The following is a 14,449-nucleotide window of genomic DNA, read 5'->3' as shown; positions in this document are numbered from 1 at the left end:
TATTCTTCATAAATAAATGGATATAAATTAAATAACTTTTAGATTGTTATAATAGTAGTAGTAGTTGAATATGATGGCGCTCTTCAATCTCTCCAAGTAATACTCATCAGTCACTTTCATAAGAATTAATTTGACTAAGGAAAGCCCATGTGATGCCGAACCATTTGGCGATGATATGTGAATACTTTAGAATTGACTCGTCAAAATAATATTTTGTAATGATGTCCTAGAGGGCGTACTTGGAAAGCAATTGTTTACAGGGGAAGTTCACCCTGACATTAAGTTGGTTTTAACCAAAGCAGAAAAATAAGAGAATAATATTGGTGAAGGTTGATGAATATCCATCAAATAATAAGAAAGTTTTGATTTTTTTTTTTACTTTTATTTGGTGACGTCATAATTATGCTAGCATTTCCCCTTACAGGCCTATACATGTAATATCAATTCTTTTTTTAAAACTAAAATCTGATGAATACCAATGTTTTTATAACGAAATGGGTGTGAAATGGTTTGTCTGGTGATAAATCCACCACATAAATAAAATCAATTTCAAATTTCTGAGAAAATTGCCATTTTGGGAATGTATGTCACACAGCATACAGAGGAGCTGCTCGATTGTGTCATCTGAATCGAAATTAATGCATGTATTTGTAATTCCAATGAAAGATAAAAACAAAAATATGTATATTATGATTTGCAGAACAGATTCCCCAGTTTCCAAACTTTTGCACCATATTTTGAATTCAATTATTCAAATATAAACTGTGAACTGAATTCTTATAGTTACCAGATTGTGTAATTAATGCTTGTATATTTATTGTATCCATTTTTTCTATTCATTTCATGTTTGTAATATGTAGTTTTTGTAAATCAAACACTTTTCCAATTATTGGACAATAAATGTTGAATTGAATCACAATGAATCAAAAAGTCCAAAGCAATAATAATTATTGCAATCAATAAAATAATGTCGCAGTGAAAAACAAGACTGGCAATCAATAAATTTCACAAGACATTTTCTTGTAAACGTTTTCAATAATTCTTTATTTCCTCCATGCCGCACATCCGCTCTCCACACGCATTAACATGATCCAACAACCATAACCTCGTTAATCATACTATAGTATAAACAAGTTCACAAATTTTCTTGTTTGTAAACAATATGACATAAACAAAGTATGTTTTGTACAAAATATCCAAAATGCCCTGTTAATATCACTTATCAAATGAAATGGTAGGATGCTGTAAGACTCAGAGAGTTCTACAAAATGTGTCCGCATTATATTGTTAATGAACACATATATAAAACTATATATAACCCATCAACATTGCATGTGTCTTAGCTCTTGAATTCAGGCTACTCTGCATTCATCAGGGGTTGGTTTGGATAAAAAGTGGTCAAAATGACTCAAAACAGAGTCACAATTCAAAAGGAAATACACTCTAAAAATAGACTTCAGTAGATCACAAGATCTGTGGAGCATTTCATCAACTTTTTTTTTGTCCGATAACTTTTCAGATCGGACAACTTTCCTCGATTTTAATTGGCTGAGAAGCAGTCGCCATGCCAACTGTCAGATAAAATGTGCGACTCCAGCAGTCAATAAGGACAACTGTACAAGAATACATGTATACTGCTAGTCAAATGTGACTAAAATAGTACTTGTGCCAAATTACCCTTTAATGCAGTTATTTTCAACTAGTTAATTTCAAGTATATATGGCAACAGGGACGGGTAACTTTGCCTATTAATAAGTGGCTTTATGGATCACAGAATTCTGTTCAACTTTAATAGAGGAGGTATATAAACATGTTTTTGAATAATCTGGTGGGAAAAATTGCTTTGAATTGGGCAAATATCTTTTTAAAAATCCCATCCTTCTGTTTTATTGTTCTCCTTTCACACGAGGAAGGCTCCAATATACACCAACAAACACAGATAAAGGAATAACATATGAAAGAATATGGATCATCATAGGAAAAAAAATCAGCATAACAAATTCATGTGTGGTATTAAATTAATTTGAACAAAATATCATTAACTCAGTAGAAAAATCATAATCTGAGGAAAAGAAAAACATATTTGGAAAATTACTTAACAACTGTACAATAACAGCTTGCAAGTCAACAATGGAAATTTTTTCAGCTGAAATTTCAGCCGAAAATATATATTTTTAAATAATTATGAAGACAAATTCATCATTGTTTCAATTTAGTACCAGTACTCACGAATGAAATCTGAAAATGACAGATTTAGGATGTCCATCACACACATGACATATATTCATGAAATGTTATCATTTTCAATCATTTAATAAGCAAATACATTCGATGTAACCAAAAATTTACAATCATTTGGAGGCTCAAACTTTTCATATTCTAAAAAAAAATAATAATAATATTTAGCTCTAAAATAGCACTTCATACATAATCCCAGTCATGTGATTCTCAGGGACCAAGAACCAATCATAAGTATTCATTCATTTCAATTTACAGTTCATCACAAACCTTGGGATCACTATTTCACAAAATTTAGTACACAAAAAGTTGTTACAAGCTACTGAAATCTAGCAATATAATTGGCTGCAAACAAATTTCTGATTGATTTATGTCATTTGTTATTGATTATAACTTTGATGAAACAGGAGCAAGCAGTTCTGCGTCCATGTCCACAATCTCCATGTAAATACATGTATTGATTTTCTACATTTACAGTCTGAAAATTGGTAAGTTTTCTTTTCTTAAGAACATTATACCATATATATTATCTTTTCGTAACAAATACAAAAGGAGAGTTGTATGAATATATTAAAGAGTTTTTATGTAGAAGTCTCGTTTGTATTTACATTGTAATGATGGCTTGCTTACTCTAATTTTTTTACCCCCGCCCTAGTCTTAAAAGTATTACACGTACATATGACCAACATAAAACAAGTGGAATGCCTCTGGCAGTCTCACCTGCATTACTGTATGCCATTCAATATAGCAGCAGTGCTGACTTTAAAAACAACTAAGATGAATAATTATTCACGAAAACCACCATTCATGTGATAACAAAATAGTAAGTTCATTGACCCTATATGACCTTTCACCTTGATCATGTGACCTGAAATGTCCAAATTTTATGAACTACATCCATGAACTTAAGTTATGATGACATTTCAAATGCCCCCAATGTGGTCTAAGTCCATGGACCCTAAATAACCTTTGACCTTGGTCATGTGACCTGAAACTAAGGTAGGATGTTCAGTAATACCTGATAACCTTTATGTCCATGTTTCATGAAACAGATCCATATACTTTCTAAGTTATGACATTTAAAAAACTTAACCATTGGTTAAGATTTCAATGTTGACAACACCACTGCTGTCGGGAAAACAGCGCCTATAGTCTCGTTTTGCTATGCAGCTGAGACAAAAAACATGGCCTTCGTCTGTTGTGTTTGTTTATTCTATTATAAATATTGCAACAACTTTGGGAAAATCTAACTTTACTGCTATGGCAATTCATTCTCGAAGTTGTTGTTAAATCGACAAAATGCATATTTCTCTGCGTTTACAATGAAACAAACCTTTTGCCATAAAACATTTGAGATTTAATAAGAAAATAAACCTCTTTCTGTGAAGACAATCAGTAACCACCGTCAGCATGTCACTATGACAGAGTCATTTTCCAATAAAATTACTCCGAAGACTTCCAAGAAGTAACATTACAGAAAGAAAACATAAAACATAATCCTGTCCCGGAACAAGATATCGACAATATTCGCACAATAACCTGGTTCACACATGCATCATCATAATATAACAAATTGTTTAATTCTTTTACAGTACTTTCCCAAACTTAGTTTGGTTTAATCAACGAGTAAGAAATATACACTTCTTTGACATCACAGTCATAGTTTATGACTTTATGTACTTATTTTACAAGTCCTATTTTACATGTATATAAATAGTTTAGGACAAAGATAACTTTCAAACCATCTGTTCACCAAATATCGAAAATAATTTGGAAAAGAAAAGCAACATGAAGTCTGAATAATTTCAAGGAGGTAGGCTAACATGTTCCTCTCGTTTTCCAGGCTTGTTCAAGCCAAGCCAATCTTAACGTTTTAAAAACGTGAAAGTTATTGCATCCTGTTGTCCTGGGTCCTTTCAAATCCTGTACTTGCTATGTAGACCTGCAAGCAGGAAAACCCAATGAGAACGCACCGATGTTAATAAAGGTGAACAGACCCTGTGCATTGCCTTTTGTTTCCATGAGAATATACAGTCAATGCATTGCAAGGCAAAATCACTATAAGTACATTATAAGGAATCGGTGCAATAAGGAGCTAACACACAATTTTGACGCTCTGAGAAATCGCAAGATAGTTTAGAGCTTGACAGGCATGTAAAACATGCCTGCACGGACATATTTCATAAAGACTTGCGACTATCATAACTTTGATCTGATGGCAATTACCATGGTAACAGGACTCCGCAGCCAATCACAATCAAGGTTTCCTTAGTAGTTGTCATGAAGGTAAAATCACTGTAGTTTTAAAGATTAATGAAACGGGCCCCAGATTAAAAACCCCCGAGTAGAAACCAATGTTCTCAGGACACTTTATCACAAAGGTTAGCACCCAGACCAAGTTACACTGCAATGACATATATTACAAACCAATGAAACCCTTCCATCTCATTGGCCAATAGCAATTTCATCAGCAAAAAAAATACATGACAGGGTTCTTTGTGAAATGCTCTCCTAGTTTGGTTTAAAAGCAGTCTTCATAGGCATTTCATGATAGTCCATAAGTATCACTGACTATTGTCATAGTTCCCAAAATCCTTGCATGTGATTGGCCTGGTGTAAATTCAACAGTAAAAATCAATGACAAGCTTTTTTGTGAAATGCTCTCTTAGTTTGGCTTCAGAGCAGTCCTCGGGAGTATTCTTAAAACAAATAGTGATTTTTACTATTTTTTTAAGCGCTAACCAAATCATTGCATCTGATTGGCTCAGAGCAAATCTGTCGGTAAAAAAAAAATCAGACTATCTGCGTCATCAACATTCACCAGGTCCTGATGCAGAAAGAGTTCTGTTTAAACGCAACTAAAAATAATCAAGCGCAAGTCCGAAATATTCACATTCGATTGGCTCAAAATAAAGTTGCAATTGACTTTTTTAGAGGTTGTCTTTGATTGCAAGTCTTTCGGCAACAGGTCCCTGCAGTGTAACTTTATTATTACACCGATCCCTTTCAATAAAAAGCTGCTACGTGTACCTCGACAGTGTTCTACCTAGATCTTGACCATAAAAACGCACACACGATAGCTAGTGCTGACAGGCCTGCTATTGCAATGACACCCACGCTCGGGTTCTCTATCCTGAAGTTCAGCGCCGAAATCTGTGTCAAAACAAAGAGAATGAAATCAATCAATCATTATTGTGTGAATATAGATTATTCAGAAGTAAGGACATTACTATTAGTGAGAGAGGGTAAATACTCTGTATCTTGTGCATACATCTACTACCATGTATTTTTTTTTTTCAAGCTTATTTGTGTGATGATTGATCTTTTGAATTATCTTCTTTTTTTTTTACAAACACCAGATATCAGAAGATCTGGGCCCTGTTGCATAAAAGTTATTATTATAGTAAATGTGCCTTCCAATTGTATATTTCATGGAATCCTTGATTCTGATTGGCTGTTGAGCCTTGTTACCATGGTAATTACCATTGAATGGCAAAGTTACCATAATAGTAAGTTTTATGCAACAAGACCCAGGGTTTCATAACAAAAAGGTTAGCAATCAAAGAGATAAATGACAATGGCTGATACCGGTAATCAATTTATCTGTGTTTCAAAATATTAAATGCATTCCCCATAATTTCTCCTTTTTTATCACTAGAACCCATTAGGAACACCCCTTTCCCTGGTGGGTGTTTCATAAACGACTGGTGATCCTTTTTTGTGGTAAATGGTATACACCATTGGCGATGGTTTAGCACGTAAGAAAGGTTCACCGGTCATTCTTAAAGGAGAATGAAACCTTTGGAACAAGATAGCTTATGTGAAAACAGAATAATCAAAGAAACATATCAACGAAAGTTTAAGATAAATCGGACAAATAATGAGAAAGTTATGAGCATTTGAATATTGTGATCACTAATGCTATGGAGATCCTCACATTGACAATGCGACACATATACGTGATGTCATTTGTGAACAACTCTCCTCATTACTTTAGTTTATATTTCACTGAAACTGCCTCTTTTATCACATCTATCAGTAGATCATATATTCTTTTTATAGGAGGGCATGTAATACAGATTTTTAAAGAATACATCATGGATAAAGAGTTTGTATCACCATAAGAAAAAGCAAAGAGACATTTTGGGGGTATTTTATAGTCCATCAAAGGGAAAGTTGTTCACATGTGACATCACACATCCTTGTCGCATTGCCAATAGGAGGATCTCCATAGCATTAGTGATTGCAATATTCAAATGCTCATAACTTTCTCATTATTTGTCCGATTTTTCTCAAACTTTCTTTGTTCTTATTCTTTGATTTTTCTGTTTCGACACTAGCCTACTTGTTTCAAAGGTTTCATTCCCCTTTAAATTAGCTCTTAACTTACGAACAGCTAACGTGAAACGGCCCCCTGGTCATATTTTATCATGTGGGCGTAGAAACTGACTCACCATGCACCATATATTGCTATATTTTATCATCATTATGAATATCAACTTGAGCTAGAGGCCCATAACACAAAAGCTTAGCGATTGATCATTGGGCTGGTTTCTATGATTAATGGCATTGATTATTGTGAATGATCAATCGTAAAATTTAGCCCCACAATCAATCGCTAAGCTTTATGTCTCAGAGTCCAGTGTTGAAGATATGTGACCCTGTCTTAATGGAGAAACTTACATCAGGGGCCCGTAACACAAAGCATAGCGATTGATTATAGTTGCTCATTTCTATGATTGATTGCATTGAGTATTATGTATAATCGATCGTAAAATTCAGCTCCATCTTACGCAGAGTTGCGACTGATCCAATCAATTACAAATATGGAAAGCCAGCAATGTCAACATGCAAAATGCATATGTCTTTTCAACGTGTTTTCTATGATCAGTGCCCAGTTGTATAAAAGTTACCAGGTAACTTTGCAATCTAATGGTAACTACCAAGGAATCCTTGATTCTGATTGGCTGTTGAGCATCGTTACCATGGTAGTTACAATTGGATGGCAAAGTTACCGTAATGGTAACTCTTATGCAAGGGGCCCGGGTGAATCAAATGTGTGCCTGTTTCCAAAAAAAAGTTGAGCAGACTTCCTGTATATGAGAAATGATGACATTGATGGATTTGAATAGTTGCGATTGATATTGAATCAATCGCAAAACTTCGTAAGAGGGGGGACCCTGATCAAAAATACTACACACATACCCATCCTCCTTGTTGCGCAATCCACGTCGCTATTCTCTCCGAGATGATGAAACGCACCAAGTCCTTGATGATCTTGTGAACGAACTCCCCGACGCTCGTCATGACGTCTTTGGCGATGCGATAGCCGAACATGAGCAGGGCCGAAATGCGCCCCCAGTTGATGCCCTTCACGAATAATCTACATGTACACATAGAAGACAAAAGAAGGAATGAAAATAATGTTGGAGTCATATCAGTGGTAGAAGACATTTTTACATGAAATTGTCAAATATTAGAACAGCTCAACTTGCCAGCAACTATAGCCTACATGTAGAGGTGACTGCCTACAAAAAAAATATATCACTTGGGACACTTAAAAGTGAAATTTTATTTCTAATACTACTGCACTGCACAATCTGGTCTGAAAAAAAAATGCAACATCTATATATCGCTTAATGCAATATTTCTAAGTGCTGCATACTATTTCCCGGCTTTAGCATAGCTATCCTGATCGGACACTCGAGCATTCAAGGAATTCCTTCCTATCGGGTACCCATTTACTACACCTGGGTGGAGAGTGGCAAATGTAGATAAATGCCCTGCCAAAAGACTGCAATGCCATTTGAACACCGGACCTTGCGGTTTGAAGTCCGGAGATTTATCCACTGAGCCACAACACCTCTACATTGATTAACTCCATTTAATAGGTGAATATCCCGTTTGGAAACAATAAACTTAAATTTCTAGCTTCTTGCTAGAATAAATTAGCTACAGAGAAGGATACGAACCAATGACCCTCTACTTATTAAGAGAAGGGATTCAGAAACAATACACAATGATGCATCCATATCATACAATATACTTTACCGTCTTGCTACTCCAGCGAATGCTTGGTAGGCCGTTGAGGGGGTTATGTGAAGCATCTGAATCATCTGTCGGAACTCTCCTTCGTACTGCGCATCGATTTGGTCTCCTATCTGAGCTAGTCTTCGCCCTACTCTTGAGGTTGGACTGTGGAAATGATGTGATGAAGGAAAGAAAAGATGTACAAACGTCATTAATGTTAAAGCACGGTGAAAGGTCAATAATGTGATTCATCAATTGCACTCCAGTAATAAAATTAATGTTTTATTTATCCAGGGAAGCCCACTTCAGTTAGGAAACTGCTCTACAAGCGGGCCCTGCATAACATAATAACGTTATTATTACCCTTCTCCCATCTAAATGCCGAGTGCCTAGCAAGGAGAAAGAACACAAAAGGTCCAATTTTTATAAATCTTTGGTATGACTTGACCAGGAATTGAACCAATGAACTCCAATCTATTATCTTAAAAAGAGCACATTTATAATTTGTCTTGACTACTATTCTTTTTTTCCTAAAATCAAGTCATTTATTTCCACAACAATTTTTTTAAAATAAATATAGTACCTTTATCCCCTCTTCCATTTTGTTAATCTGTATTAATCCAACAAATGAATACAATCAAATTTACAATGTACATGTAGGACACTTGGGGGGATGGCATTTTCAAATCTGATAAAAGCAATTACATGTACTTTGTTCTACTCTAAAATGTCAAATACAAAAATCAGCTACACATGTACGTGTATGCAATATGTACACTATATAAGAAAATTAGTTGAATATTAACCTGAAAGTTATATTGTGATTGCCCAATGGACCTACATGTACATGTATCTGCTCGGGGGGGGGGGGGGGGGGGGGGGGAGTGGCTTGACAATGGCCCATTTATGTCAACATTAATAATAGTAAAAGTGCAAGGAGTAGTGATAACCTTGCTTTGATCTTTCAAAGTGCATGTACCCCCCCCCCCCCCCCGAAACTCTGGTAAAAGTGCCATGGAAAGATTGATTATGACTGGCTGCTGTTCTCTGTTACCATGGTACAGCACAATAGCAAGGTACATGTATGTAATATACCATAATCATAAATTTTCCCCACAACCTATGAACCCCAAATAAATGTACATATTGATATCATGTGACACATACATGTATTTCGGTATCATGACTGTATCTTTCAAAATGTTCTAAATTCGTCCAAACAAGATCACATAGCTAGACGTCATCAGATTGCGTGCAGGCTACATGAACGTCACAAACAGGACATTACTAAGTAAATTATTTGTTTACATAGATAACTCTGGACTTCCTTAGAGTGAAAAGGTACTATATCCAAACATAAGAAAGCCACCATGATGGTTCCTTTTTTTTTTTCATTTCATACAAAAGACTCACAAAGGGGACTTTATGCAGGTAATGAATGCATACCATTGCTGAAAAAAATACAAAGTAAACTGTTTCTTGGAAAATATACTAAACATACAAGTACTTTACATGTATTAAAATGTGTTTGAGTGTTAGAGTCCAAAGTCCTTTCTTATTATTTTTTCTTTTGAACTACGAGTGCACTGGCAATGTGCACTGGCTTTGAATGAGCATGGATATATACATACATGTATGTACATGTACATGTATGTACGTACAATGTACATGTACATGCAATGTATCAGATCTATTGAATTGAACTTTATGCACTTTCTAGCCAACATTTCTAGGAAAATTAGGAAGCCTCTTGAATTTATGCATACAAATTCAAAATCACAATTGCATTCATACCAACCTAATTCCAGATTCTCAATTTTCTATGAATTATACTACCACTACCAGTATATTCATTGAGTCATTTCCTTTCTTTTTCTTGAAACATGAAAATTAAATAGGGCACAAAAGAGGGGTGTCAAGGTCAATCAATAGACATCTAGATCCATGGTCTTCATCCCTCAATAATTTTTACTTTTATAAGCACAGCAAATATATAACGTGAGTATTGATTGATTGACTGACCAACCGGCCATTCTTTCTGTGTCATTGTATTCTTTGAAGAAATAGGGCCTACAGCCCTACATGTATATGATTTTCTTTGAAAAACCATTGGCCGGTCATTTTCAGATTGACCCCCCAAATTTATTCCCCATGTGGTGCCTTCACTGCATAATTGCAGGTTGCACAACATACTGTAGTCCTTAAAATGACAAAAAAAAAAGCTCCCCAAAATTTAGAAAATGCCCCGATGTGAAAAAAATAGCCCCTAAAAAAAATGATTTCCTAGCCTGTCACTTGGTCCTTAGGTACAATTGGTCCTCTTTAAATTTCACACACTAATGAAATGGCCAACTTCAACCCCAGATTTAACATTATACCCTATCCTAAACCTAAATTAAAACCCTATTACAACCCTATCCCTGCATCTTCATTGATGAAATAAAACCTGGACCAATTGTCGCAAGAGCAAATGTCATGTCGCCAGTCTTTACATATGGGCATTTTCACCACAGATGGACACAGAGGCAAAAAAATCAAATTGATATTTATGTCAAATGCTCTATGTTTTTTAATGATACAAGACCTGAAGTTTCTGGGAAATTTTTTTTTTCTGACTCTGGCAGCCATTTTTTTTTTCAAAATGGCAGCCAAAGTATGGATACAAATTAGCCTTGAAAATGGTATATTGATACATATTTTTGTTCTGACAGATATTTAAAGAACAGGTTTGATCAGGATGTTTTCCCCTGTGATTTAGCTTGCTATTATGACACTTTATAAAATCCCATAGAAAGAATCACCAGTAATTCATTTATCTGATAAAAAAATATTGATGAAGTATGTGATATGGTATGTAATGTCAGTTACCAAAAACATGATTTTTTTTTCTCATTTTCAAGAAAAGAGGATATATTATATGACACTTGGTAGATTCGGGGAGGGGTAGCCTAAGGGAGGTGACCCTTATTCATTTTGCCTTTTTTGAGGGGAGGGGGAGGTTGAAGAAGGAAAAGGTTTAAACAGTCAATATAAAACTGATATGTAAATGGGTGCATAGTCAGAAAATCCATGTGTACAGTCAATGCAATATCAAATTACTATAGGAATAGATGTAGCTGCTATGACCCTCCCCTCCCCCCCCCCCCCCCCCCCGAGTAAGTAAAAAAGTAAAACATATATTTTTTTATCTTTTAATAATTTAAAATGTGAAGTATTATGAAACTTTTATGATTTAAAAAAATCTAACATATAAGTACCAAGAAAATTATACCTTTGGAAATTATATAGCACTGGTAAATGTTAATGTGTAATGTCAGTTACCGCCAAACAATAATAAAATGTTCAAATCAAAGAAAAGAAATTAAGAAAAAAAAAGTTTTTTCATTGAAATGTTCTTAGTAACTCAGGTATACTTCCACATCAAGCTCACTTTCATATGAAGCCCTGCACAGAAGATACAATGCAATGATTCCACACATTTGACTTCCATGTGTTATCTCTATGGGAAATTAAGTGTAACATCAGTTACCGTAATGTCAGTTACCAGCATGGTCGTGGAAAAATTATCATAGCCCCCAAAAGACAAAAACAAATTATTTAATATTTTGACACATCTTAACCTAGTAACGAAGGTATATTTACATATTCAAATGATTACTCCAGCTACTCAGGGACATGAGATATTTCAGTTTTACTGAACACCCTGAAATTGCATGTCCTTTTTGCGTAATGTCAGTTACCAACACATTTTTGCTTGCTGATGCATTACAAATGTGGTTACATTGAAAAACTTAGTATCAGAGTACATTGTATACAGCAAGGTTCACTTTATTAACTCTATCAAAAGCAAACTCCCGTCATTTGTTGTTTTAGAGATACACACAATGAAAGGTGTGTAAGATTGTGCCGTGAAATGTCAGTTACCGTGAAAATGCCCATATACATTGTAGATTGAACTCATACATACCTTAACGGATCTGAAGTGAAGTTCTGTAATTCTGGTATCCTGGGCGTGGCTATATTCATATCACTCGTCTGGTCCTGCATGTCCATTGTCAATCTTTGGTGAAAGAAATTCCTGACGATAGACTCTGTCTGCTCGATCACATTCTCTTCGGTGTCCTCCTGCACCGTCTGTGTTACTGTCGAGGTGCCTGTTGCCATGTTAATGTTTGGGCTTTTTTACAATTGCGTAAACAAAAATCAGGGCTGGTTTTATACCCCCAAAATGCCAAGGACTAATTGTCTCCTGGCCTGTCTCCCTCGCCAAACTTGACTTGGTATGTCACGTACAACTGTATGAAGATCAGTTAATGAATTGCTGCTTCACACACAAGGAGCAATACACAGTTCCCAGTGCCTGGGACTGCACAAATAACTCTAGGATATTTCAATCAGTGCTCTCTTGTAGATAATCAAGATGTTTTTCGACAAATTTTTCTTCTATCGGTCATCACAAAATATTTCATTAATTTCTAAACTGTACAAGTGTCATCCTCTTTGAGTACCGATGCTCGTCTTTACAAATACTGCTCTAAAAAATGTCAAATGAATTGTGATCCAATCTCTATTAAAGCTCTTCAACTAATGTGCATGAATCAGTGCTCAATGTTCAAGGCAAGCCCCCACGTTTAGCGGGAATTCCCAATTAAGTACAAATAAAGAACCGACTTCTTGGAATGTTTCAAATGAAACACACACAGGAAACGGAAAAAGGGAACTTCCCTCAGAGTGCCAAGTTTCTCAGTGGCTTCTGAAGTAAATGGGTCAAAGTCCAATTGGTCTCCATACATGAACGTCTGCTTCTTGCTGTGTGACATTCATGTAGTATGTTCAGGTACACATAGGATCTCTCTTCCTCAATAGCACTGTGCATGTACCTGTAGGTAAGGAGAGGGGGGGAGACAGTGGGAAGAGGGGGGGTAAGACAGTGGGAGAGGGGGGGTGAGACAGTGGGAAGAGGGGGGAGACAGTGGGAGAGGGGGAGACAGTGGGGAGAGGGGAAGAGGGGAGACAATGGGGAGAGGGGGAGGGGGGAGACAGTGGGAAGAGGGGGGTGAGACAGTCGGGAGAGGGAGGGGGAGACAGTGGGGAAGAGGGAGGGGAGGAGAAAGGAAGAAATGGATGGGGGACAGCAACATTTGTGGAGATGGGGAGAGAGAGAAAGAGGGGGAGAGAAGGGGGAGGTAGAAAGAGAGGGAGGGAAAGGGGGCCGGTAAGGAAAGAGCAAGAAAGGGAGACAGACGGAGACAGAAAGACAACAAGACAAAGAAAACAAATCAATAGTGGTGACTTAAGATGGATCAAAAACTATACACATAAAATGTAGTAAATGTAGTACAAATATATAAACATGAAGTATAGTGAGTGATATGTTGTTTTAAAATAAAAATATAAATTCACAGTTCACTGTACTGTACATGACTATTACATATGCATGCACATGTACTGCCTTGTAAAGAAATACATTTTAATGCACATACAGTGTACAACGTATACCATATTTTTCTGGGAATAACAAACAGAAAGACTTTAATATTTCAGATTTCTTGGTAAAACAGAGCCACAGACATCCTTGGCCATGGAACAAACACAATACCAAACAAACTCCTTTGCAAAAATCACCCTAGACTTCCTGATCCAGACATCCCTTTGTTGATTACCAAAATGGCAAAAGTTTTCATCTCAAAGTGATGCCCTCAAACATGATCAACAACAAGCTCCTGCTTGATATTAGTCATCTATTGTTCTGGGGACAAAAGACTACCACAACCCAGTCAGCTGGTAGACTTGTTTACAAGAAAGTGATAGTACTAGTCTTCATTTGCAGACCCAGACGCTTCCAAGAATTCTCTCAACTACATGTATTAGCATGTGCATGTAGGATTTGTGACTTTACGAGTTTGTGAATTGTGGGAAGGTTGAGATATAGGGTAAAAGTCTTTAAAATGTTCTAGTCTGATCACTAATTTCTCCTGTAGCCCATTCCAACTTGACATTATTCATGCGAAATGTTTGTGAAATGAATTCTGAGTTTTATTTATTTTTTCAAGTCAAGACACCATTTTCATGTCAAATGTGCAACATACTGTACATTATATACAGTATGTACCATGAAATTTGACAAGCAATGTACTATAGAGGCATACAAAAATCGACACCATTTACCATGTACACGTCA

The 14,449-nt window shown here is 35.9% G+C and overlaps 1 protein-coding gene across 3 annotated transcripts; it reads right to left on the bottom strand.

Moving 5' to 3' along the window:
- Positions 1 to 1,016: 1,016 nt before the first annotated feature.
- LOC129283104 (bcl-2 homologous antagonist/killer-like) lies at positions 1,017 to 14,019 on the bottom strand. 3 transcript variants are annotated; one of them, XM_064113758.1, is made up of 6 exons: positions 13,868 to 13,940; positions 12,236 to 13,148; positions 8,290 to 8,433; positions 7,444 to 7,621; positions 5,269 to 5,391; positions 1,017 to 4,180 (listed from the first exon to the last, which is right to left on the bottom strand). In XM_064113758.1, exons 2-5 carry the CDS (start codon positions 12,430 to 12,432, stop codon positions 5,281 to 5,283), a joined length of 630 nt encoding a protein of 209 aa, XP_063969828.1. In that variant the 5' UTR covers positions 12,433 to 13,148; positions 13,868 to 13,940; the 3' UTR covers positions 1,017 to 4,180; positions 5,269 to 5,280. The 3 variants fall into 3 exon arrangements, with proteins under 3 accessions (XP_063969828.1, XP_063969827.1, XP_054774916.1); XM_064113757.1 differs by having other exon boundaries at positions 1,017 to 5,391; positions 13,894 to 14,019; XM_054918941.2 differs by having other exon boundaries at positions 1,017 to 5,391; positions 13,868 to 14,003.
- Positions 14,020 to 14,449: the final 430 nt, after the last annotated feature.

This window comes from Lytechinus pictus, chromosome 19, assembly GCF_037042905.1.
Source record: "Lytechinus pictus isolate F3 Inbred chromosome 19, Lp3.0, whole genome shotgun sequence".
NCBI classification, from domain to species: Eukaryota; Metazoa; Echinodermata; class Echinoidea; order Temnopleuroida; family Toxopneustidae; genus Lytechinus; species Lytechinus pictus.
Note: the sequence above shows the minus strand (reverse complement) of the source record. Positions and strands in the feature narration are given on the sequence as shown.

Coding starts and splice junctions, on each gene's coding strand:
- LOC129283104 (XM_064113757.1), bottom strand. CDS start 12,432: ATGGCAACAGGCACCTCGACAGTAACACAGACGGTGCAGGAGGACACC. Junction 8,434..12,235: donor TTCACTTCAGATCCGTTAAG/GTATGTATGAGT, acceptor TCATTTCCACAG/TCCAACCTCAAGAGTAGGGC. Junction 5,392..7,443: donor TTGCGCAACAAGGAGGATGG/GTATGTGTGTAG, acceptor GTTTTGACACAG/ATTTCGGCGCTGAACTTCAG.